This window comes from Anarhichas minor, unplaced genomic scaffold (assembly GCF_050575085.1).
Source record: "Anarhichas minor isolate MPS153535 unplaced genomic scaffold, ASM5057508v1 ptg000011l, whole genome shotgun sequence".
NCBI lineage: Eukaryota > Metazoa > Chordata > Actinopteri > Perciformes > Anarhichadidae > Anarhichas > Anarhichas minor.
In genome coordinates this window covers 4,914,297-4,936,901 of record NW_027466457.1, presented here as the reverse complement: position 1 = coordinate 4,936,901, position 22,605 = coordinate 4,914,297, and the positions used below count along the sequence as shown (strand labels likewise).

The window sequence follows — 22,605 nt, the reverse complement described above, 5'->3', positions numbered from 1 at the left end:
TATACATGAAAAAAATCTGAAATAAATGTGCACAATGAAGGACAGAGGGAAGGAAAAGTGAGGGCTAAAGCAATTTGCACACACAACATATCGTATGTGGTTAACAATATAATGGATTTATTTGATACAGATTCCGTGTACGTGGGGACTGGGACTCGTGCTTCTCTTGTGTGTGTCTTGGTTTTGTTAAATGTTGGTGAAAGTTGCAAAATAGTGTACTATTTTTAGAGTCTCATTTATACTGAGAACTAAATCTAAAATTGTTATTAGGAATGCGTTTTCTCAGAATGTTCTGCTTTGATGTTCCTCCTTCTAACCTCCTGCTTTGCCCTAACCTTTCCTCTCCAATCATTTTTTTTAACTGCTTTCTTTCACTCGTGCTTTCTATGCTTCCTCTCACCCTCTCTCCCACCTACACTGCACTTTCTTCTTTTCTCAATCTCTCTCTCCGTCTCTCTCTCTGTCTTGCGCTCTCTCTCTCTCTCTCTCTCTCTCTCTCTCTCTCTCTCTCTCTCTATGACTATGCTGTCTGCCTCAGCTGTTCTCAGTTGCACTGTGTCTTGTGCTGTGGGGACAGGGCAGAGCTGCGCTGAGTGGCGCTAAACTAGTCCAGAGCAGTGTTGAGTAGACAGAGCGGTAGACAGAAAATCAGTGTGAATGGGAGAGAGAGAGAGTCAGCGCAGATTGTGTTCACGAAGCAAACTGGATTAACAGCTGAAACAAACTGGACCTGTTTTTCTCTCTTAAGCAAAAGGTAGATACTCAGTGACAACGTGGATGGCTGTTTAGAAAGAGCTGCATGCTCGTTAGGTACCAGGACAGAAAAGTATGGCAGTCATAACCAGCTCCTCTCACTCTTCCTCGTATTTAGTACGGTGAAGATCTCGTCTTTGTGCTTGGTTTGGTTCACTTTACCTTGGACTTTCTGGTGTGGGAGGCTATCTTGCAGTGACATTGACGCGTAACCCCCAACTCTCCTTTGCAGGTTCTGTCTCCACTGGAGTTGGACTCTAATTTTGGCTTTTGACCCCTGGAGCGGGTTTTTGATTTGGCAGGGGAGACCTGCTGAGAACCAGTCTGGACTGACCCACCAGCATTTATTCATAATCGCTGGACAACAGGAACATTTCTTCTAGCACACCAGATCTGAGACTGACCGCACTGGAGGCGTGTATTTAAAGGACCTCTCTGGCCTCTATTGCCCCAGGACCATGGGCTCTCTCTGGGGCAGCATTATGCTGCTGTGTGGGTTGGTTCTGCTCAGGATAGAGGGCAGCGGAGCCCAACAGACCAAGAACAACGTCCCCCGGCTAAAACTGTCCTATAAAGGTGAGTTCCTTGCATTTATGCATTTTGTCACAAATTGTAAATCTCTAAATGTTTCAGACCTTTGGTCTGAATTAGAGTCTATGTCCTAATGCCTTGCCTCTTGATCATGTAGATTTAAAAGCCCAAATCACATGTGGTGTGCCGATAAAGTCACTAAAAAAAGCTTGTCTATAGAAGTTGTAACAGATCCTATATGTCCCTGTGAGGCAGAGAGATTCTGTCTGATTATCTGTAAAAAATACCAGCAAAGCCAACTGAGATGAAACAAGTAGAACATTATGACTTATCAGATGTACGCTTCTTGTGTGATGGAATAATTCATATCTGTTGTTTTTTTTATTATTATTATGATTTTAGTCAGCTAGTTACAATCCGTTTTTGAACATGAAATCTGTTTTGTATGGTGTTAGATCACTTTCCCATTTGATGTTCACTATTTCAAATATTGTATTAATGTTTCATTTTTGCTGGAAAAAAACCCCCACTAAAATATGTTGTTTTCATGGAAACCTCATGTCAGTGTAGTAAAATAGTACTAATTTGGTTTCATTAAATCAATCAGCTGGGAATAATAAATAGTAATTAGTGGAAAAAGCTCACTACATTATGCCAAAAAGAGAGCAGTTAAGTGGTATTTAGGAAAGAAACTTGATTTGCCTAATGTATCTTAACTCGTTTTATATAACAGAAGTCTTTGCCTGATGCACTCTCTCTCCCTGTCTCTCTGTCCCTGTTTTGATTAACTGTTGTTATCAGTTTTGCAATGAAAAGTGGTGCCAGACATAGACTCCCTGGCAGTTGAGCATCATTTATCCCTCTCTCCCTTTTCTTTTTTTTTACTGGATGTCAGTTTTTCGCTCCGTTCTTTCCTGCATGGTAATTATACTCAGGATGAATGGTGTAGTTCTGTTTCAGCAGATGGCTTTCCCAAAGAGAAATTTTCTCGCTCAGCACTGGGAGATCCATAATTATACTCACAAGCGTGCGCACACACACACACAAACACACATAAATGTATGGCCATCTGTAGTTAGCTAATGATACCTGTGAGCGAATCAGTCACTTAAAACAACATGCTGTCAGTTTGGAGAAACACGCCCATGCAGTGATATCTTTATTAGAAGGCAGGCCTTCAGGTTGCAGCCTGGCCAGCTTGGTTATTTGGTCATTTCCACATTCAATATTTCCATAAGACCTCATTCGCATTTTGGCTGGAGGGGACAATATTTGGCACCATATCAGGCTGAGGAGTTCTAGCCAAAGGATAGCGAGCAGGTATCATTTTCATGCCTGGAACGTGGTTAAAATATTATTCATACTGTAGAATTTTATCAAACATTATCCATTGTAAGTCCCATTAGGCAAGTGACATGGGATTATTGCATTATGAATCATTTATATCATCATATACATTATTTATTACCCCTGTGACAGGTGAAGCAGACTCAGATTTACTCTCGGAGAGGAGGGAATCATATGATCCACTGTGGCAAATTGCAGAGCAGTACCTGCTTAGACAGCCTGAGAAGTTGTCCAGTCCTGAGTGGGGAAAATCTGATCCATGACACATGGGACTCTGAGGTGAAGGAACTCTGACCCCTACAGGTCACTGGGAATACTGGGAAAGTCTCTGTGTGTCCAAATGAATGTGTGTGGGTGCAGGCATCCACACATTTGAACATGTTTTTTACTCTACTGATGACTTAACTCATATGATCGTGTTTATCTCGAAGGCGTGAACCTGAGCAGCAGCCTGCTCCCCCACAGTATGAGCCCCTCAATGCACACTGTTAGACTCTCTGAAGCACACATACCAACTTCCGCCATCACACACACACACACTTCTCGCTGAACCACAGGAGATTCCAACAGATCTTTGAAAGCGAGGGTTGAGGAGCAGAAGGGCAGTGGAGTAGGGGGAAAGATCACAATGGTACCCCATGGCTACCTAAACAAGAGCTAAGGTCCAACTGTATCAACAACTAAGTGGCGGGGTGATGATGAGATAGTGGGAGGCCGTGGATTTACAGTGCACCCCAGCACTATAGATTGAGTAATTTCACATAATGTTATCCTTTGACATCAATTGAAAGGAGATTGATTCACACCCCCATGGTAAGTGAACCTCAAGGAGTAAACAGAGATCCATATGGCTTTGCAAGTTTATGGGGCACAAGAAGTAGAGCACATGTAGTTTGCTGTCCAGGGAAGGGGGTACTTTAGTTTTATAGGATGCGAGTGTGTGTACTGCCAAAAGTACTCCGTCTTTTCCCGTCTCCTTCACTTCGACCTGTCCACCCCTTTCCTGATCAGAGCCAACAGCTTGCGCACACACACACACACACACACACACAGAGGCAAATGCATTCACAAGCATCACAACACAATTCTTACTCTTGAATACCAAGGAGGAAAAGAGCCAAGAAAATTGAAACCACAGTAGTAACCCCTTGGTTTCACTGTTTACAAAATTCCTCATCGTAGTAGTCATACATTCAGCTGTTTTTGTTTTTGTGTTATTCTTGTGTTTTCATTGTGGTGCGAATAGACTTTTAATCAGAGTTGGAGAATGGAGAAGTTCTCTTAAAGACCTTTAATCCATAAGCACGTTAAGAATCTTCGGAGTGGAGTTGGGTTTCTCGGGGTGTGTACAGTATAAACTCTGAATGGCCATGGGAAGGTATCCTCTACACTTAGAGAGCTGGATGTTTGGAGGTTTTCTCGAGGTTGTCAATAGTCTGTTTCCCTCTAACTGCAGGCATGTTCAGGATTTGTTTTGCAGTGTTCAGTTCTTGTTTGACTTTTTCCTCCAGGGGCTCTAAGAGGAATCTTTGTAGTCATTTGACTTAGTCGTCATCTGTACCAGCTGCAAAGTAAGATACGTCTGCTTACATAATATACACTGCTCACAGCTATTGGCTGACAAACAGGCATAGTGTTTTGTGAAGGGCTTAAATCAATACCACGATATCAATAATAACATTTTCCACTATCAATACAAATTATAATATGGCAAATGTATAAAAAAAAATCACATTTAAAATGATCAAACTAAAATGCAGTTAAGTTGTAACCACTATGATATATCACACTAGACAGAGCAACATTTCAGCAACTACTTATAGGTTTTAGCTACGATTAGCATGGAATTATACATTTTGACTACAGAGAAGGATCATATCATATGATGATAGATGGCAAATGAAGTATTGCCCAGCCATAGATGACGTAAAAGGGGCGGCTGTAGCTCAACAGGTAGAGCGAGTTGTCCTTATGCAACATGGCTGACGGTTCAATCCCTGGCTCCTGCCGAAGTGTCCTTGAGGGAGGCACTGAGCCTAAAGTTCTTCCCCGAGCACTTCACATGCAGCGCACTGCTCCTGCTTAGACTGGGTTAAATCTAGAGGTCAAATGTCTTGTATATATGTTGGGATTCTAATAAAGTTTATGTTTACATATGTAACTAAAAAAATGTTATTGCAAAATATCTTCTAAAGCAATCGCCTTTAACCCCAAACCAGGCAAGTGTGCAGACCAGCCTGTAATATGTGAGAGTTGAGGTTGAGAGGATGTTTGCCTGCATTTCTGCTTGACACTGAACAAATTACTTGACTGGTGGAGCTTAGTGGTGTTTTCCCTCAGGCGTGGATGAATCAGTGACTGTACACACTTAAAGTGACACAGTCATACGTTGTGTTTTGTCAGTGTGCAATCATACACACAGCCATATGAAGTCAGTGAGGCTGCTGAACCACGGCCAAATGTCAGTGTTCCCATATACAGTGCGGCCACACGTGGGTAATTGTTAAAACGTGTTTCTGCTTTTTCTGAGGAAGCACTCAGATAACACTCTCTGTGCCCTCCAGTTGAGGGAGAGAAAGAATGAGAAAGACCGGGAGAATGTAGGGTAAAAGAGTTTATTTTTATCAGTCTCACATGGGACTGTTGATTCTTTGCATCCATTCCATCTGCCCCCGTATCTCTCGCTCACTTTCTCTTTCACTTTCCATTTTTTCCTCTCCCTCTTCGTGTCTCTGTCCCAACTCACAAATTCGTCATAGCAGAATATAGTAGTGATGAAAGAGGGGGGGGTAGGGGGTAGTTGGTAAAATAGTTTTTTACAAGAATAAATGGGGGGAGGAAAATAATGACAAAGGAAGGGACCAAACAAGAGGATTCTTAACAGCCCTGCTTCAACAGTTACGGGCTAAAAGAGAAAATTCGTAAAACATGGCAGGGCAGCAGCTGACACCTGTTACAGGCCATACATTTGCTTTCTGTTTGTTTGTCGATATCTCGTTGAATACAGCCAAGCATATTCTATGCAGCACAACATTACAGACTTATTATTATTATAAAAAACACTTTGTCACAGACCTACCAGTGTATTGAAACCATTTTGCAGAAAAAAACTTCAGAAGTTGCGGGATTAGAAAAACAAGCGTTGCTTTATCCATGCACAGGGTGTCAACCCATTGTATATTTAACCAGAGGGCACACCAGTTTAGACATGTATAGGCCACTGCCTCTGGCGTGGCTTGGAAACATCCTGTTTCTTTCCAACAACACACATCAGAGCATGCTCCATAAACACACAGATCCACACACAATACCCACAGAGTATCTGTCTCTGGATGAATAGCTTTTAATAACTTAGCAGTAGTCTCTGTTGAATGGTCTGTTGCCATGGACACTACTCCCATAGACAAGTTTCACAAACCAGAGAAGTGTGTGTGTGTGTGTGTGTGTGTGTGTGTGTCTCTGTGGTGGGTGGATGTGGTGATGCTGTTCTCCATTCTCTCATACATGGATGTGGTTTTAGGAGAAGTGAAGTGCAGTCATCACGTCTCTGCAGTTTCCCTACAGCTCCTTGACACCTTGCTGTTTATATAACAAGTGTATCATTCCTTTAGATAAACTAATTATATACAAATTACACATAAACACCATTGGCATTTTTCTTTTCAATGTGCGTGTGTGTGTGTGTGTAAAATTACCTTGCGGGATGCCAGGCACTAAGTTTCAATTTGCTACAATATTCAAAGCACATAAGTATCCCCTAATTCTATGGAGCACAAGTACAATTGTATGTGAAGGATGACTTCTCTCTGTCTTTGACTTTCTCTCCCACAAACAAATGCAGCACTGGTGCAGGTGAGAGAGGGTCAGAGGTAGCAGGCGAATGTCATTGTGCTGTCTGTGAAGGGCTTACACTAATGATTGATCACCAAGGTCACTACGGTGCATACATCTGGGACACAGCATGGACTGTACTAAGCAAATCATTTCACTGCAACGTCTTATGACATTGAGCTTCTTTCCTTTCTCAAACAGTGGCTATGTTATGTGCAACCCAAATCATACCTTGAGAAAATGTAACTAATATTGCAAGAAAATCCCCCGAATAAAAATCAAATCTGTCTGTGATTTATAGACGCATAAATACACATACATGATACAAGTTGATACTGTAATGTGTGGACACATTTATTGGATCATAAATTAAATTGTGTTATGTGTTAATGGATAACACTGCATTGCTACGTAATGTCTTAACAAGTCTCATTATGTATATTAATGGCTACAGACTAGATCTGTTCTTTATGACTTACAATAATACTTTTAAATCCTCATGGAATCATTAAGTCAGGTTCAGATGTCAACTTCTCTCGCTGGCTCACACAGTACTATGAGTTCATACTTAAATTTGTCCAGGAATCCGCACAGGAAACCAACTAATTCACCAAAACAATGGCAATAAAGACCCCAAAGTCAACCCATTGTCTGTTACCATCCTGTGTGTACAGTTGTGTGCATGTGTGCGTACATGTGAACACAGCATTCGCGTGAATGTAGATGTTTATATGCACGTATATGCATGTGCGTCAGTGAAGAAAAGGTTTGTGTTGGTCTCAGTGCCAGAGCCAAAATGTTACATGAAGACAAGGACGTTTTTAACGAGAGCAAAGAGGTTCTCTGCTTTTTCCTTTGTCTTCCACAGCTGTTTCCTCAACTTTGAACACATTTCCTTTTTCAAACCCAGCTTTTTATTCTCTATTTATCTCACCGCCCTTTTGATTTTACACTTCCTGTTGTTACCAGTATACTAGCCCTATAAAAAGTAAACGCAACTCTCCAAAGTCCCTTCATTTAAAACAGCTGAAATACATTATGATACAACATTTTGATCAGATTTTTTGATATGTATAAAATAAGTATTTCCATAAAACACAATATCCTATATACTATTCACCCCTTATGCTTTAACAACAGGTGAATGGTAAATAGTGAATAAATAATGACAAATGTCCCCATTGTTGTCTTGCTACAGCTACAGCTTGTATTAATCTTCTCATTTCGTTTTTTAGCTGTTCTTGTGTATCTTGTACAAGAGACTTAAGTAGCCTACAGATGGATATCAAATTTATAAAAATGCATTTAGATTTTTTAGATTTGCTGGGCAACTTTCAAGATCCATGTTTTGAATTCTTATTAAAATATGAGAGTTTATGAATGAGTAAAAGCAGACTCTTTTCCAATTTTTCTTTTCTTGTACAGCTTCTCACTCTCTCGGGTTCTGACACACTTTAGAGAGGGGACATTCTCCTTGCTAAAACATTCATGAACGTGTTTGCTATTTACTCCCGAGAAAGAGTAAGCGAGAGAGAGAGAGAGAGACAGAGAGAGAGCACCAACAGAAGCAGTTCTCCTCTGCTCCATAACTCTCCACTCTTTTGTGTGAGCGGTCAATGAGAGGGCGTCATAGTGTGGTCAGACTTTGTGGGTGAGAACAAAATGTGAGAAGGACGGAGCATGAATGTGTTTGTGTGTGTTTACGCACATGTTACACAAAAGGTGTTTTAATGCCATAGTCATAATGCCACCTTTAGAGGTCGTTACGGTAATGAGATCCTCATTGTCTATTTGTGACAAGTTCGGCTTTCTGCTGTGAAAGCAAATGTTCCTTCGTTGCCAGACTTGGCAGACCGTTGCATTACACTGCAAAACGTGAGCTGTAGCCCATGGTAACGTGTCCGGATAGCTCATGTGGTTTCGAGTAATCCTGCAGTTTGGACTACGAAATATTAGCAGATTTATATAACGTTATATATTCCTCCCACTTTTCCACTGAGAGTGTAACAAGCTCTGCTTGGCTGCTGTGGTCAAGGTCACTTCCCCATGCAGACAGTTTGATCATTGGCTACCAGTGCTGGCATTACCTGCCCGGTCCAATTTGGCTTGGCGGTGGTTCTTCACTATCTGTTGCCGTGCTTCGCCAAGCTTTACAATTTCTAGTCCTCAGATTTTGTAATAGTAATGGAAGCTACAACATTTATACACAAGTATTTATATATTTTTTAAAACCAATGTAGCATTTTCTTTTACTTATTCAGTGCATGTGGAACATTACAGCAGAGCAGACAGACTAGTGAATGGAGAGGTCAACCTGTGGTCACAGAAATTTAAAGTGGTTGGAAATGTTGAAAGCTTTCTCAAACCAAGGCTGTGTATTTCAGACACCCGTGGAAATGTAATGAACTAATCAAAATAAGTATTGACCTGGTGGGTTTTCTTTCTTTTATGCTGCCCACAGTTGCTATGATTTTCACAAAGTGATTATCATATTATGCTGATCATCACTTTTCCTTCCATTTTTCATCTGCAGACATGCTGGAGTCCAACAACCTTGTGACGTTTGAAGGCCTGGCCAACAGTTCAGCTTACCACACCTTCCTGTTGGACGAGGAGAAAGGAAGACTCGTTGTGGGAGCCAAGGACCACATCTTCTCCTTTAACCTCCTCAATATCAGCAGAGACTACGCACAGGTACAACCGTTGTTTGATTGTCTGTCTGGTGGCTTCACCCATTTAATAATTCATCATGGTTTTAAGTTTGTTTTAGTTTCTGACCGACTTAATATCTGCCTTGAGTGTACGTCTTCTTGCAGAGTGCCAGTCAGGGGCTCAGGTATCTCAGGACTTTCTTTTCTGTTTCTACAGAAAAGAGCCTCATGAATATTTCAGACCAGGGCTGTCGCACACGATCACACTCTGTGCCAGGCATGTTAGCTGCTCTCTGCGCACCTGGATTAATAATGGAGTAAACTGAAACAAAGTGGATAACAAATCGCATTGTGACCTGCATGTATACACATGCGTGCACACAAGCAGTAGCTGTATTGACTCACTTTGTTAAATTGATTCGAGGAGGCTTCTGATTCTTCTCTAACATGCACAGGAACTGTGTTTGTGTTGCAGATCCCTTGGCTGGCTTCTCCCACCAGAAGAGATGAATGCAAGTGGGCAGGAAAAGATCTCTCGGTAAGAGCTAAAACCATCCATCTTGCAAGTAGGTTTCAGCGTTTTGCCCCTCCACTCCCACAGATGTTTATGAAAGGACTTTGTTCTCTTGAGCTATGAAAGAATGACAACTCTGCAGGTCTGGGAGTAAAACCTCACCTGAGGCTGGGATGACATGGTATGTGTGCTCCATATATATGACGTTTTAATCGTCAACAATATGATATTTTTCTTTATCATTTAGCTTGTTTATTCCACTGTGTTGACATATTCAATCTGTCACATGGACAACTCACCGCCTACTGTAGCTCACCATAGGTCTGGTCATAATCTCAGACCCAAGACTGAGACCACCATTTGACCTTAATCACAAGCCTCTGGGCACTCCATTTAATAGAGTGAAGCCTGGGAAATTGCTGTGCTTTCTGCCAGACCTACTGGACCTATTAGGAGTTTAGTCTTCAGTCTCAGTCAGTTTAACTAATAAAGTTAAAGCTTTCCCTAAACTACATAATGATGCGCATTATTCTTATCCTACAGTAATATATTTGAGAACAAAACACACACACTTAATAATCTGAGATTTCCAAAGCTGTACAGTGTATTTATTTCTTTAGGCTAAGAATCGTAGAATAATTCGATGAGCTTCGAAGATTGAGGATCTGAAACAAAAGAAAAAAAATGCTGTTGTGCCATTAAGATGCAGGGAATTTTTAGATTCCTTACCTGTGGCCGAGTCCAGTTTTAAAGCATCTTGTATGATGTGGTGAAGCTCTGTGTAAACACACTGAGAGGTTGTCTCTGCTCCCTGCAAGCTGTGTTATGAATTCTATTTTCAAATAGAGCCGAAGGCAAAATGCTGGAATCTAAAACCATGTCAATGCTGTTTGTGCCTCAGTTTGCTGCCTGGGCATCGGCCAAGCTCTCCTGCCCTTATGTGTGGCTGATTTGAAGCGCCATGAAGTCCTTTGTGTGTTTTCTGTAAACATCGTGGCGTGGATGAATAAGGCGCCCCGAGGGGTGGTCTTTCTGTGATAGAGTCGAAGCAGAGTGAGAATTAAAGGGAGCTGGAGAGAGATGGAGAGTGAGTCTGCTGATGTCCCCTGATGTACTGCAAGGGAACACTTCAAGAGATAAAGCTGAGGGGAAAGAAAGAGATTGATGGGTGTGAAAGGTGTGACCCACAAGAGAAAAAAAGAAAGCTGCAGCTATTGCAGGTCAATGCCAAACATGAAAATCCCATAACCTAGCAGAATAAAGGAAAAATAATGTTCTGTCAAAGCTTAATATTCATATTTTGAGCTTTCTGCTGCACATTTAGGTCTTGAGCTCAGTTCTTCGGATCTGCAACAAATTCTTGAGATTTACAAGGTATACCATGTTGGACACACTTGTATGGTTTGAATCCTCTTGTCTGCATCATATTTCTACAGATTCAGAGGTATGAGAGGTATCAATGTGCAAAGAGATTATGCAGATACTTGCAGTAGTGTGTTATTTCTTGGAAGAATGATGTCCATTACTCAGATATACCCACGCACGCAGGCATTTAAATGCAGGCAAAGACAGCTGCTTAGATGGCAACAAAAGCTTACGCAAACAGAGGCTGCTATGTGCTGATGACCTGAAGCCAGATGAACTTAGTCATGCATAATTTGTGGCACTATTTTCTTTTTTTTCTTTTGAATGTGTGATGACACATTCAGTTTTGTTTGAGGTCAGGTCTGCTCAGGCACGTGCTGCCAGAGCACGAGGAAATATGCCATATGGCAACGTAGCAATGCATCCAACAAATACAGATGCCTGTTGTGATAATTATGCCTATGTTCCTACAATAATCATAAAACAAAGTCACAAGAGCCCAATACAATGCAGAATCGAGAACATCACTTATGTATTCTCCACTGACAGAATGACAGTAAGCCAGCGTTGGCCTGCATTACAGTGATTGGTAAACAGTCGGATTATTGTGGTTGACTTTTGTCGACTGGCTCTTTCGTTATTCTACGGTCTAACTCCCTCTTGTATGGGTTTCACAATTATTCCATGGGAAACTACAAAGCACGTGTGCATAAAGTCTCTGAGGCCAACAGTGATGTCACCGAGTTCAGAGAGAAACACTGCAGCGTGTGTATGTTGATGAAGTCAAAAAAGCTACAAAGTCATGGATAATAAAGCTTAGTCTGGTCATAATATTATTTTCAGAAGTATTACTCAGCAGAGTTTATGAAGGCCATTGTCCAGAGAATTACAGAAGATTACAGTGGGCTTGGCTCTCTGTTATCATGAGAGTTTTTCTCTCTATAAGTGTGGGATTTTCCTCTGTGACCTGTGCTCTTAGTGAAGTCTGACCTGTTTATTTATCCAGCTGTTTCACCACTTTCTTACTGACCCAAAGGTCAGTTGCTATCACGACTAGCTTTTGGACGACAGTGGCACCAAAGAAAAAGCTGTGAATATAAAATAGCTTTGTGTCGACGGTTGATTATCCATCCAGCTTAATCTGTTCTCTGTCTCTGGTCCATCAGAGGGAGTGCTCAAATTTCATTAAGGTGCTGCAGCCGTTCAACCAGACCCATCTCTATGTGTGCGGGACAGGAGCCTTCCACCCTGTCTGTTCCTACCTGGAGGTCGGCAAGAAACCAGAGGTACAGGCACACAAGTCAAACACAACAATGCATGTTAGCATTGCAATATAAAAGCTATCCCAAGTTTCATATATCGTAATAAAGTTTAAGTATTTAAAGTTGTGAAGGACTATGTGTAGTCGGGTGTGATTGCATTCTCTGGTGATTTGCTAAGCACATACAAATGGTTTCATTCAGCAAAATGATATGGACAATTACACACAGGGTTTCATAGTCTGCAGGATTTTCAAATCATCACTCTAATTTGAAACTGCTGTGTATGTGCGTGTGTGTGTGTGTGTGTGTGTGTGTGTGTGTTCATTTCAGTAGGAGCAAAGGAAATTGCTCTCTTCTCCTCCAAATGTCACTGAGTCAGACTTATGTGCGTTTCTTATTCATTAGACGGCTATTTACAGACAATTAGAGGCAGGAAATATCTCTGAGAAAAGCCATTTGCTGTATATAGATCATAACCTAGAAATGTACGTGTAATTCATCTGATGGATATCCTATGAGTGTCGAGGTCATCAAATCATAGAGAGTAATGAGATTTATTGTTTTCATTCTCCATCCGTTCCTGGCAGAGTATATAACAGGGGGAAACTGCACCAGTCTCACACATGTCCTCAGCTTTATCTATTTGTTTTTAAAACATGTTTTCCACACTGCATGGCATGACGTAATGTTTTTTAATTGCTTCATAAACAAACTATTTCATGCATATCAAGGTATAATTCAAAACCAAAATGTCTTTACTTTTGCATTACATTTGGCTGTGATTTACTATGAAACATTTGGTAAGCTTTTGGACTGAAACTGTGTCCAAATTGTGTTCTGTTGGACTCTGTGGGTTGTTACAATGCTCATTTGCATAAAATACCAGAACGTTCTCCCAACTTGGATGTCACAGCAAACCCGGTTCCCCAGAGACAACTCAAAGCAACAAAGCAACTCTTTTTTCTCTATGTAATTTGCCTCCTTAATGCCTGAAAATAATGTGCGCCCCTGTATTTGACAGTTTACTACAACTCCTTTAACGTTCTGTCTCTCCATGTCCAGGACAGTGTGTTCAAACTGGAGCCTCTTATAGAAAATGGCCGAGGAAAGAGTCCCTATGATCCCAAGTTACTCACTGCCTCCATGCTAATTGGTGAGTTTAAGACCGGATACGCTGTGCTGTTCTTCTGTGTGTTAGATCAAGGTCATATAAAAACGTGGGAGCCCTGAAAACACCCTCAGCCTCGCTCTTTCATTTCAGAAGATATATAGGGTTTTAAGTAAACGTGAATAACAGAACTGGGCATCCCTGTCATTCATTACCAGTGGATCAGCTCTGTGGTTTGTATTTACACACTGGGAACCCCTCATTGGCACGACTGCAAACTCTATTTCAATCTGAATATACCTCCTTTAAGTGCTGGGCGTGAATGGCAGATGACGCTTTATTGAGCTTTCTTTGTACTCAATCCACATATTTTGCAAATAAAGCAGAATGACGTGAGCGTGTCTTTCCTCTTTACCCCCAATTATTGCCAGTCACATTGTGTTATATCACACTGTTTAACCTAGCAGATGGCCATTTTCCAGCCCATCACCCTTCATCTCCTCTCCTCTTTCTCTCTCCCCTCTCACCACCATTATTATGTACACCCCCTGTCTTACACCTCTGTCCTGTCCCTCCTCATGTGTCTCTCCATCCATTCACCCTTCCCTTGCCTCCCTTCTCAGCCTGCCTACTGTGTTAATGTCAATTTCACACTCCTGATGTTCATCACATCCATCCCTGTCTGTATTTTCTCAGGACTCCATGTGTACCTGTACTGCTAAGCCCCTGAACAATTCCTCAGACTTTTACACCTGGGTCACTGGGGGGAAATCACCTCAGACTGTTTCCTCATCCGGTGGCACTAAACTAACTCACTTCATTCCTCTTACTTGTAGATGGAGAACTGTATGCTGGGACATCAGCTGACTTCATGGGGCGGGACTTTGCCATCTTTCGCACTCTCGGAAAGCATCACCCGATCAGGACGGAGCAACATGACTCCCGATGGCTAAATGGTGAGAGAGAAGAGGAAAATCGCCGGTTAACTTTCATAGCCAAATATGCAATACTTTTTGGGTCCTTGATTTTGCAATCAACTCAAATGTATTATCTGGAATATTGTAAATGTCAGTTGGTGAGGGCAAGACTGATGCTGTCACTTTGGATTTCCTCTTGTTTTCTATATGCTACCGTCAGGCCTCTATGTTAACACTTTTAATATCTATGTCCACTTTTATGGGGATGACACTCAGCTGTACTTACCTGTCAAACATGATGGACAGCATTGCAGCTGTCTCTGGGAATTATTTTTTCTTCTTTCTGTTGATGTCAGAAACATATTCTATCTTTTGAAAATAGAGATGAATCCATGCGTTTGTGTCCTCGCAACTACGTCTTAGTAATTCGTTATAATACTGCTTTTTCTGCATGGCTTACTATTGCAGCCTGTTTTCTAACAAAGACAAAGCGCAAGAAGCACATTACGTATGTGTTGGCTTCTCTCCATTGGCTGCAGGTGGAGTTCAGCATTCAATATAAAACGTTTGTTATTAACAGGCTCTACACGCTGAAGCCCTTGAGTACCTCTCTTAAATGAAGGCTTACCAATCATTTGCTCTCCTTATTGCTCTTGTGTTTACTACCCTGTCTGTTTGATATTTAATACTAAATGCTTTTATTGTGAGGCACTTAAACATTTTTTTGAAAAGGACTAAAAAAAGAAACACATTGACTTAACCACTTAATTGATACTTATCTTGATTTCCTTCATCTCAAATGTGTGTCTCTCTATGTGTTGCAGATCCCAGGTTCGTGGGCGTTCATCTAATTCCAGAGAGCGACAACCCAGAAGATGACAAAATCTATCTGCTCTTCAAAGAGAACGCCATGGACGGAGAGCACGCTGGGAAGGCCACACACGCTCGCATCGGGCAGCTCTGCAAAGTACGCATACACACATTAACACATAGAGACATGCCAATTCAAGCACGCACTCACACAAGCTGGCTCTCACAAAGGGAAATTCAGACAAAGACACTCACACTCTTACACCGACATAATGTGAAACAGCTTCTGTATCTGGAAAAACACTTGACGGGTGTCTGAGTGGCTCTCATAATGGCAGGTTTCAGGGGCTGTTATCTGTGATTATTTTTAGCCTGGAGAAGAGTGGGCTTTGTTGTGTGTGGTACAATCAGCCCCCGAAGACAGAAACCTGAGAGAAATGTTAAATGTCACCAGAACCTGAGAGGCAAAGATGCTGTCAATGGCAGCACTGTTATCCAAATGCCAGGCGTTTGGCACTGATTGGGGCTGCTACACCCTCTAGCTCCGGGGGATGGTTATGTTAAATCACTGGTCTTGTATCGGCTTTCGCGTTCCAAATTCTACTCTTACTCATTAAGAAGGAATCCACCAGGCCGACTGCAGATCAGCGAGTAATGTCCAGCCTCAACCGCCTATTTAGCTGCATATTGTGCCTCTGTCATAATCTCTGATTACCCAGTCTGCCAGGAATCTGCTATGCTCGACAAAAGACAAGCCATCCATTTCGCAAGATGTGGTATTAATTATGGCCTGTGCATATTTGGACACATTCTTATTTACTGTCATAAATCAACACCAACTGGGATACGTTTTTATGAGCCAGCACTTTGTGCATCTGTGTTTGTGTTGCTCTGGAAAACAAACATATTGTGAGGCGCACAGACACATATTATTAGGGTGTGTGCTGAGACATAGAGTACTTTAGAGACTAGTTTCTTTACAGCATCTAAATATCAATTATTTATCATTGGAAATTCATAGGTTGTTTGGTTGACAAGCCTCTTAAGTAATTAAGAGAAAGCGCATCTGGCACTGAAACGCTCATATCACAATTAATGAAAAGTTTATGTTTCATATAGTCTGCTTAATCTGTTTTAAATATACTGTCCAGTGTATTTCGTAAACACAGATTTGTCAGTGTTTCGTGTGTAAGGTTGAAATGTATTTAGTGGAAAGAATGAGTCAATTTAAAGAGAATTGAAGACGGTTCACAAGTCTTCATAGTCATATAACCAACAAATGCAATCATTTACCATAGAAACAGTGTATTATCATAGCGATATCACCTCATGATCTGAGCCGGTAAGACCCTGGTTACTCTCTGCTGTAGCTTACCAGACTCCTGATCTGCTTTCTATAAAGATTCATTGATAAGCCTGGACATACACAAGTTCTACAAGTTTAATGTACTTTAACCAAACTTTGAAGGACTTTCTCATATTTTTCCATGTCTGTTTTGTAAATGACAACTCTACAGTATGCTCTAAAAGGCGTAAGAAGGGGAAACTGAGCCCATTCATTGCATAGGGTAGGCAGTTCTCATGCTCCATATGCAGCCAGCAAGGAAACGCCACACCTCATTTAACCAGAGGGTAATGAAGCATATATTCTCAGCTCAGCAGTAGGAAAGTATGAAATAAGGCAATGCAAGTCCTCCATCAACCTTATATAGCCAATGTTTGTTTATATTTTACAGACATATAGTTGCATATAAATACAAAAACTTAAAGAAAGTTGTTTCAACATACTATGATATATTAGTATACGCTGAAAGGAGGAAAATAAACTGTAGAAAATAAAAGACCAATTGTCTCAATATTTCTGTGAGTTCCAAATAAATGAATTTCACTGCTGAACTTGTGCATGTGATCTGGCCAACAGAATGACCTGGGAGGTCACAGGAGTTTGGTAAATAAGTGGACCACCTTCTTGAAGGCGCGACTTATTTGCTCCGTGCCTGGCAGTAATGGAATAGACACACACTTTGATGAACTACGTGAGTGATTGTTCCCACACCTTGAAATTTGTTTCACAAATTCTTTTCCTGAAGATGAAATGCAATCTTGTCAGCGGTGAATGTGTCTGTAATATACAGTGCCCTCTCTTTGACTTTCAGAGGATGTTTTTCTCATGAGCACAAAGGATCCTAAGAGCCCGATCATCTATGCAGTATTTACCACTTCCAGGTACGATGCCTGACACGGAAATAGTTTTGGCTGTAATCACTGATTACATGAGCCGTGTTTTCAACAAGACCCTGACCTTTCCTTAACCGACTCATTCTTTCCGCCCCATTAGCAACATCTTCAAAGGTTCAGCTGTGTGTATGTACAGCATGGCGGACATCAGGAGAGTGTTCCTCGGTCCTTACGCTCATAGAGATGGACCCAACTATCAGTGGGTGCCCTTCCAGGGACGTGTTCCCTACCCGCGGCCTGGCACAGTGAGTGCAGTACACTATGAACTGGGACGTCAGTGTGTTGTGACCTGAGCTTGACAGTTAATTCTACTTTATGTCCTACATCATCACTTCTTGTAACGGTTATCTTTTTTTTCTCAACAGTGCCCAAGCAAGACGTTTGGAGGGTTTGATACAACCAAGGACCTTCCTGATGAAGTCGTAACCTTTGCCAGAAGCCACCCAGCCATGTTTAACCCGGTATACCCCATTAACAATCGACCAATCATAGTCAAAACAGATGTGGACTACCAGTTCACCCAGATAGTGGTGGACAAAGTAGAAGCAGAAGATGGCCAGTACGACGTCATGTTCATAGGCACAGGTATACATTTAAATACATACTGTCAATTTGACCTTCTATTTCCTACCATTCTATGTTTTATTTATGTACTATATACTATACTGTATATTATGTTATATTATATTACTAGCTCAGCTAATATTATATCTCATTTCCCAAACAATATGCTAATTTACCATATTGTGCTAATATGTTACTGATGTTACTTCTTTATTATAATATATTGCATCATGTGTGCTTCCTTCGTGTGTTAGACATGGGGACGATACTGAAAGTGGTATCCATCCCCAGAGGCTCCTGGCATGACCTGGAAGAAGTCCTATTGGAAGAAATGACTGTCTTCAGAGTAGGTTATTTTCTTAAAGGTTAAAGAATGACCGCAGAATCAGCGGGTGTTGTCTAATCAATCCATTCTATTGTCATTTCCTGTTCGTTGCAGGAGCCAACAGCCATTAAAGCGATGGAACTTTCAACAAAACAGGTATTGATTTTCGTTCTTATAGCCTGTAAAATGAAACTACAGCAGCACTGTAGCCAAGAGGAGATCTTAAGCTCCTATCAAGATTACTCTGAAAATAATATTATTTCATTAAATGAGCTCAGTGAAAGCTGGAGATAAGAGATAAGCCTCCTGGACTGCATTGGGGAGAAACATTATGGAGATATTATACATAATGAAAAAGGGTTTTTCATGTCTGAAAACCCTGTCTCATAGCAAGTTAGAGCTTTTCCTCATAGGTGACACACCTTGCTGCTTGGCTAAAATACCGAACAAAGACGCGCTTGTTATTAATACTTGGAGATGAAACTCTTATCGCACAAAGATCTCAATTGTTGGCTTTTCAGCAACAGTTAACTCATCAACTTTAATTGCAGGGAGAGACAAAACAAGACAGCGAATTGACAGTTGGGTGGGTGCTGAGCACCTGTAGGAATATGGTCTGTCCACATTCCTGACTTGTATTCTCACTTCGCAAAAAGCACACCGCTCATCCAGACATTATTAAATCTAAAGTGAAGCTCCTAAGACATAAAATATTGTATATTTACAGTCTGTCTCTCTTTTACCCTCACAGCAACAACTGTATCTGGGCTCAGACATCGGTGTGTCCCAGATGCCTTTGCATCGGTGTGAAGTTTATGGGAAGGCTTGTGCAGAGTGCTGCCTGGCAAGGGACCCTTACTGTGCATGGGATGGCACCGAGTGCTCCAGATACTTTCCCATGGCTAAGAGGTACTGAATGCATATTTTCACATTCATGTCATGTCGTTGTGTTTTACAAGCTGCCTGACGACTTGTACACAGCAACTAATCAGAGCTTCAAAACAGTGAGCAGGTATTTTTTAAAGTTTGCCACAAACCCAATATGTTACTTCAAAACAACAGCATTACTCTAACACATCTTGGCAAGGTATACACATTGAATTGTATGCATACTTTGGATAAATCACCACATTCTCTAACTGAAACACCCCGCAAGTAGCTCAGCTACGATGTGCTTTTCATAAGAAAATAACAACATCAACATTTGTGTTTTCCACACAGTTGGAGCAACCTGCTTTAGAATACAATGTACAACACATGCTTGTTTAAGAATTACTTTTGTTTAGCATATTGACTGCATTTATTAACAGAGGCACAACTAGATTATATAGAAGGCTTTTCACATAGTGACTGAGGACACATGCAGTCAGACCGCGATTCAGGGCTGGAGCTAGGGCGCACTTATAGTGCAGGCTTTGTATATTTACCAAAACCCCCTAAAGGTAGAGGGTCGTGTTTCTACCACAGAGTCAGAAATATAACCTGCCTCATGTGTTTACCGTAAATGAGACCCAATGTCAGCGATGTCTGGAGGCTGTCTGGGTGAACCAGGGGTGAGGTCGGTGGTAGAGGTTCGGTGGTAGAATGGTTGTAGTAGTGGACTGATCTGTATTTGTTCATGTATGTGGGTACTTGTGCTCTGTGTGCAGCCTCCCACTCATAGCTCCATGGGGCTTATTGATTTGAATGCTAGCTGCACAGCATCCTGTTCTCGCTGGTAGTTGGACTCCAGAGTCCTACGTTCAAACATAAGACAGCCAGCGCAAACTCTTATCTCCAATTACCAACACACAAACGCTGGGTCAGGACAATGGGAAGCCGAGGGGAGAAGTTATCAGTTTGCTTTGGTGTCTCCATAGTTTCTTATCCTTACGGTTATGTTTCACACTTTACTTGAAACTCCATTGCTTTTGCATCTGCAACCCAGAGGAATGACAGGCTGACATGATTGAGTAGGTTTGAATTCCTTCGTCATACACACCCTATAATTATAGCTTTTCTGCGATGCTATGGACTGCCTGCTGTTAGTTTATTTATTTGTGTTGGCCTACATTATTGCTGCACAATGAAACCACATCCCTGCACACACACACACACACACACACACACACACAAGGAATATATACTCATGAAGGTGTTTATATTTGTTTTTCTGCAGGAGAACAAGGAGGCAAGACATCAGGAATGGAGACCCACTCACACAATGCTCAGATCTGCAACACCATGGTACATAATTGAAGATATTATCTATTTAACAAACTATTGTATAATCAAGGCAATGTGTCATAAAACATTTTTATGTTGGCCTGAGTACCTAATTATTGCTCTGTCTAGTAACATATGCTTTTTTTTATTTCCAAATGACATGCTGAGCTTTTGTTTTGAGGATTTATTTCTTCTTTGATCCTAAAGCGGCTGCTGTCCTTTCCTGATGTGATCAGAACAGTAGAGAAGCCAGTTGGATGTGTGTGTTTTATGTTTGTCTGGTGGTGTGAAGATTACAGTTGGTCCATGTGTAGCTTCTAATTAACATGGTCAGGATTCCACCAAGCCTCCTCCCTGTCGCCAAGCCCTCCACTCTACTGCCCTGTTAGTGGTCTTAGTCCAAAAGCAGTACTGGTGTCTAATACACTGATTATACATTTCTTTCATTTTAATGAAAAGAACAAAAGGATAAACATTTCTTTTGAAAGCTACTGATTTGAGGAGGAGTAATTCAGACACACAAAAAGTATGGTTACCTGTTGCTACCGACTCAGTAGGCAGCAACACTTTTGATCAAAACATTTTCACTAGACACAGCACTCTATAGAGTAAAGATTAAAGAAAATGAGGAGGGAATAATAATATTTTGTAGCCGATCTCACTGGAGTCTGCATTTTTAAAATTTACATCAGGATTTAGGAAATCAATCAGAAGAACACTGACCTGACTGAATAGCATTGCACCTACTTGACGGCATTGAACCCCTTTCCTCCAACAAATGCCTCTGTGGTGGCATTGACAAAAATATAAACCAGGCTCCTATCTCAGGCAGTACAAAGTTTGTTACATTTCAGTCAGATAAAAAGCCTAAATAATGTAACACAGAAATCAATTGATAATCACAAAAAACGGTCTTGGAGCATAACATTCAGCCATTATACCAACTGATAACATCTGCAACAAACTGCAAAAATCATGAACTTGAACTTGGTGATTTCTATCCAGACGAACTAAGTGGGCAGGCGACTCTCCTGGATAAAACAGTGTACGGTGTGGAGAACAGCAGCACCTTTCTTGAGTGCAGTCCCAAATCTCAGAGAGCCCTGACATATTGGCAGTATCAGCACTCTACTGATGACCACAAACAAGAGGTAGGAATTAACTCAGCACACACTCTATTGTGTTGGAATAGACTCCGATACATGGATACATGATGGATGGTACTTTATAATGAACATCATTTTAGATAATACAGTGTCATATTTTATTAATATTTGATATCATAGTTCATTCAAATACATTTTGTGTAATCAATACAGCCACGAGGTATAGTGAAATTGATATTTGGAATATGTTTAACCTCATATCTTTCCTATCTATCTCTGTGTCCTTCCCTATGTCTCTGTCGCTGCCAATCTATCATTCTGTAGATCAAATCAGAGGAACGTTTCATCCGCACAGACCAGGGCCTACTGATTCGCACGCTCAACAAGAAAGATTCTGGGATCTATCTGTGCCAGGCGGTGGAGCACGGCTTCATACAGACGCTTCTGAAGGTGACCTTGGAAGTCATTGACACCGAACGCCTGGAGGATCTGCTACATCGGGATGAAGCTGCCGCAGCCGTCGTCCCTGCCCGGGATCTCTCCCCGCCTCAAGAAACACCAACTCAAAAGCTGTGGTACAGGGACTTCCTGTCTTTGGTCAATCACCCTACTTTGAGCAGTGTGGACGAGTTCTGTGAGCAGGTATGGAAAAGGGAGAGAAAGCACAGGAGGCAGAAAGCTCAACTGGTGCAGCAAGTACAAACACACCAGCAGCACCAACAGCAGCAGAAGGTTGTGAACCCTCGCACTCACGTGCATGCTCAAGGGCTGGCAGCCAAATGGAAACACCTGCAGGAGAGGCAGAAGGGACGCAACCGCAGGACCCATGAACTGGAGAGGGCCCCCCGCAGTGTCTGACCTACAACCCTTGACTTTTAACACTCAAACCACAACCTTATTCTGTAACCCTGATTAACCTACCCACACTTCTCCTTCATACTGAGATACAGACATCTTCCACAAAGACTGGATAGAAACGTTAAACTGGTGAATGGTAATACTATTCTGATCAGCAGGCTGGTGTGTTCTGTGCGTGGGCGGCCATGTTTACCGTACGACAGTACAGAGGACTGCAGGA

General features: G+C 41.5%; 1 protein-coding gene across 2 annotated transcripts; it reads left to right on the top strand.

The window, feature by feature from the left end:
- Positions 1-1,211: 1,211 nt before the first annotated feature.
- Positions 1,212-22,385, top strand: sema3ab (sema domain, immunoglobulin domain (Ig), short basic domain, secreted, (semaphorin) 3Ab). 2 transcript variants are annotated; one of them, XM_076088989.1, is made up of 18 exons: positions 1,212-1,329; positions 8,996-9,156; positions 9,589-9,651; positions 12,159-12,278; positions 13,317-13,407; positions 14,199-14,318; positions 15,104-15,246; positions 17,011-17,125; positions 17,246-17,315; positions 17,428-17,572; positions 17,693-17,912; positions 18,146-18,237; positions 18,331-18,372; positions 18,968-19,125; positions 20,375-20,442; positions 21,427-21,572; positions 21,852-22,212; positions 22,303-22,385. In XM_076088989.1, the coding sequence occupies exons 1-18, from the start codon at positions 1,212-1,214 to the stop codon at positions 22,383-22,385; spliced, it is 2,316 nt and encodes a 771-aa protein (XP_075945104.1). The 2 variants fall into 2 exon arrangements, with proteins under 2 accessions (XP_075945104.1, XP_075945103.1); XM_076088988.1 differs by having other exon boundaries at positions 21,852-22,385.
- Positions 22,386-22,605: the final 220 nt, after the last annotated feature.